The following is a 2,557-nucleotide window of genomic DNA, read 5'->3' on the forward strand; positions in this document are numbered from 1 at the left end:
AGTTTATTTTTAGTAAAATATTATTTTCCTTAAAAGAAAATATGAGAAGCAACCTTAAAACAACCATTAACATCTAAAATTAAATTATATAAAATTTAAAAATCGAAACATTAATAATAGTAATTTCTGTAAAAAATAATAGAAACAAAACTTAATTTTTATATTGTGAAAAAAGAGAGCACATTTTTATTTATTTTTGTGTTTACCACGAAATTATCATATAACATAAGAGAAGCATGTACTTTCATACACAAAGCAAAGGTTAACATACATACTTGTGCTTTCATAAGTACGTTTGAACTCAGCAAACGATGCCAACTAAGTTAATGCTTAATCAGCTATTATAAAATATTTAAATGCATGTTTATTATGATTATTTGTATAATTTATTTAAGAACGAGACATATGATCAAATTATTCATATATGTAGTTTCCTTAATTATTTAATTAGACATTAAGAAGGTAAGTATCGACATTCTTAGCCCAGGTAGTTAAAAACTCGCCGTACTTGACAGGATCAGGGACATCATCATTTTGCTTTTCAAATTCCATAGTCCATTTCACCAAACTTCCCTCCCCCATCGGCATCACGTTGAGGATGGAGTTCCAGCTTTTGAAAGCTTTCATGATTTCACCTTCCACCAATTTGTAAACAATAGTCCTGTCTTTATCATTCACCTTTTCCATCATTTCCTTACAAGTCTCAAGCTTACCTGTAAGAGTGATTAACATTAGCATTAATTAAAAATATACATTAATACTCACTCAATTATGGTTTTTTTTAATTGCTCAATTATGAAAAGGTACAAAAATGTCACTCGAGTATTTAATTGTCTTTCTTGGTCACCTAATTATCTTAGATTTTTGGATGTTTCCATCTTTACGTTATCTGGCTGGTGATAAAAAAAAAAATTGAATAGTTAAATGATCATTTTGTAACTTTTCATAGTTACGTGACAAAAAAAGAAAAAAACCCATAATTGTATGACTATTTTGTAACATTTTATAGTTGCGTGACCTAAAAAGAAAAAAAAACACTTATAATAGGGTAACTTCTACTATAGCTTACCTTAAAAAAAAGTGAAAGTACTTGCCAGATCCTCTATTATAATGGTTGGTTCAAATTGGTTATTCTACTATTAAATGGGTCAATTTTAGAGTTGTACTAGTAAAAAAATCAAGTAAGTATAAATTTTAATAGAGTTAATATTTACTATTTGAAAATTGATTTTCTTTCCTTTGCAATTTAGCTCCAAATAAAAAAACTAATTTGGTTAAACAACTAATGGTATTTTTAAAATATAATATGTTAATTAATCCATATAGCTAACATAACCAACTTGTTTGGTTTGAGCAGTAAGGAATCAAACACCTCTTAAATAAGGTTTCAGGTCCAAGTCTCATGGATAGGGAAAACTGCACTAAGAGAGTTTTGCACCTCATTTAAGGGTCTTACCCAACTCGAATCTGAATTTTAGTTGAGGTTTGAAATGACTATCAGATTCTGAAAAATATCAAAAAATAAAAGAAAAGAAAAGAGAGACTAACATAAATATTTAATAATGAGATGGAAAGGGGTTTTGTTGAAGGTTTTTATAATTGGATCAATAGTCAAATTGTTAAAGTAATCGATTTTTCGGTCCGAACAATTCAATTAAATAAATTATTAAAAAATTATAAAAAATAGAAAAAATATTAAAAATCAATTGAACTGCAGGTCAACCGATCTAAAGCTTACCTCTAGATCGGTACGTCAATTAATTCCTAATCTAATTAGTCCGATCTTGATAACCATAGTTTTACATATTTGTGTTGATAAGCTTACCTGCGGCAACAAAATACCATTGTCTAACCGAACCCTCGGAATCCCAACCACTACCCTCAACAAGTTTTACATCTCTAACGACTTGATTGGCCATTTTTGGCATAAGCTGGGCTTTGGTCTTGTAGGCATCAAAGAACTTATCAGCTGAGGACTTGATCTCGAGTTGGCACTCCATCCTCTTAATTTGAGCCATGCTTAACTTCTAGGGAAACTAAGAAACTCACTAACTTAAATCAAACTTGGGGTTGATGGCGATGACTGTTGTGCATAGAGGGACTGCCTTATATAGAGGACTGGTTTGCCTCTACCAAGTGATAAAACAACCAAATTTGGATATTAAAATAAGTAAAATAAAGTCAGGGTTTGATGCTCCTGCATCAACAACTGATATGATGATGATGATGATTCGATGAACATTGGAGAACAATGGCATGGCCTTAGCTTTTTATCCTTTTATTATTCCTTTCAGCTTTTCCCAAAGGAACTTCAATATTTGTTTTCTTTTAATTCTAGTGTATACTGAGAGAGTGGAAACCATGAGATTCTTATTCGGATTAGAGATGTTTATGAGTCAGATCAAATTGTCTATGAAATGCGATTTAAAAAAAAAATTATTAACATTTTTCACATCAAATTATACGTTAATCATTGTGCCATAAGTTAACGATCCGTTAAAAGCTTCGAAAAAATTTATATTTTAGAGGCACGATTAATTGTTAACTTTCTATTAAA

At 30.0% G+C, this 2,557-nt stretch overlaps 1 protein-coding gene across 1 annotated transcript; it reads right to left on the reverse strand.

Annotated features, from left to right (window-relative positions):
* Nucleotides 1-221: 221 nt before the first annotated feature.
* LOC105780705 (kirola) lies at nt 222-2,100 on the reverse strand. The gene is made up of 2 exons (XM_012605184.2): nt 1,826-2,100; nt 222-713 (listed from the first exon to the last, which is right to left on the reverse strand). The coding sequence occupies exons 1-2, from the start codon at nt 2,016-2,018 to the stop codon at nt 448-450; spliced, it is 459 nt and encodes a 152-aa protein (XP_012460638.1). The 5' UTR covers nt 2,019-2,100; the 3' UTR covers nt 222-447.
* Nucleotides 2,101-2,557: the final 457 nt, after the last annotated feature.

Source organism: Gossypium raimondii, chromosome 4 (genome assembly GCF_025698545.1).
Source record: "Gossypium raimondii isolate GPD5lz chromosome 4, ASM2569854v1, whole genome shotgun sequence".
NCBI classification, from domain to species: Eukaryota; Viridiplantae; Streptophyta; class Magnoliopsida; order Malvales; family Malvaceae; genus Gossypium; species Gossypium raimondii.

What these genes read in the sequence shown, in the direction of transcription:
- LOC105780705 (XM_012605184.2), bottom strand. Translation starts at nt 2,018, where the DNA reads ATGGCTCAAATTAAGAGGATGGAGTGCCAACTCGAGATCAAGTCCTCA. An exon ending in ATGGTATTTTGTTGCCGCAG is followed by an intron (nt 714 to 1,825) that starts GTAAGCTTATCA and finishes TCACTCTTACAG; the next exon opens with GTAAGCTTGAGACTTGTAAG.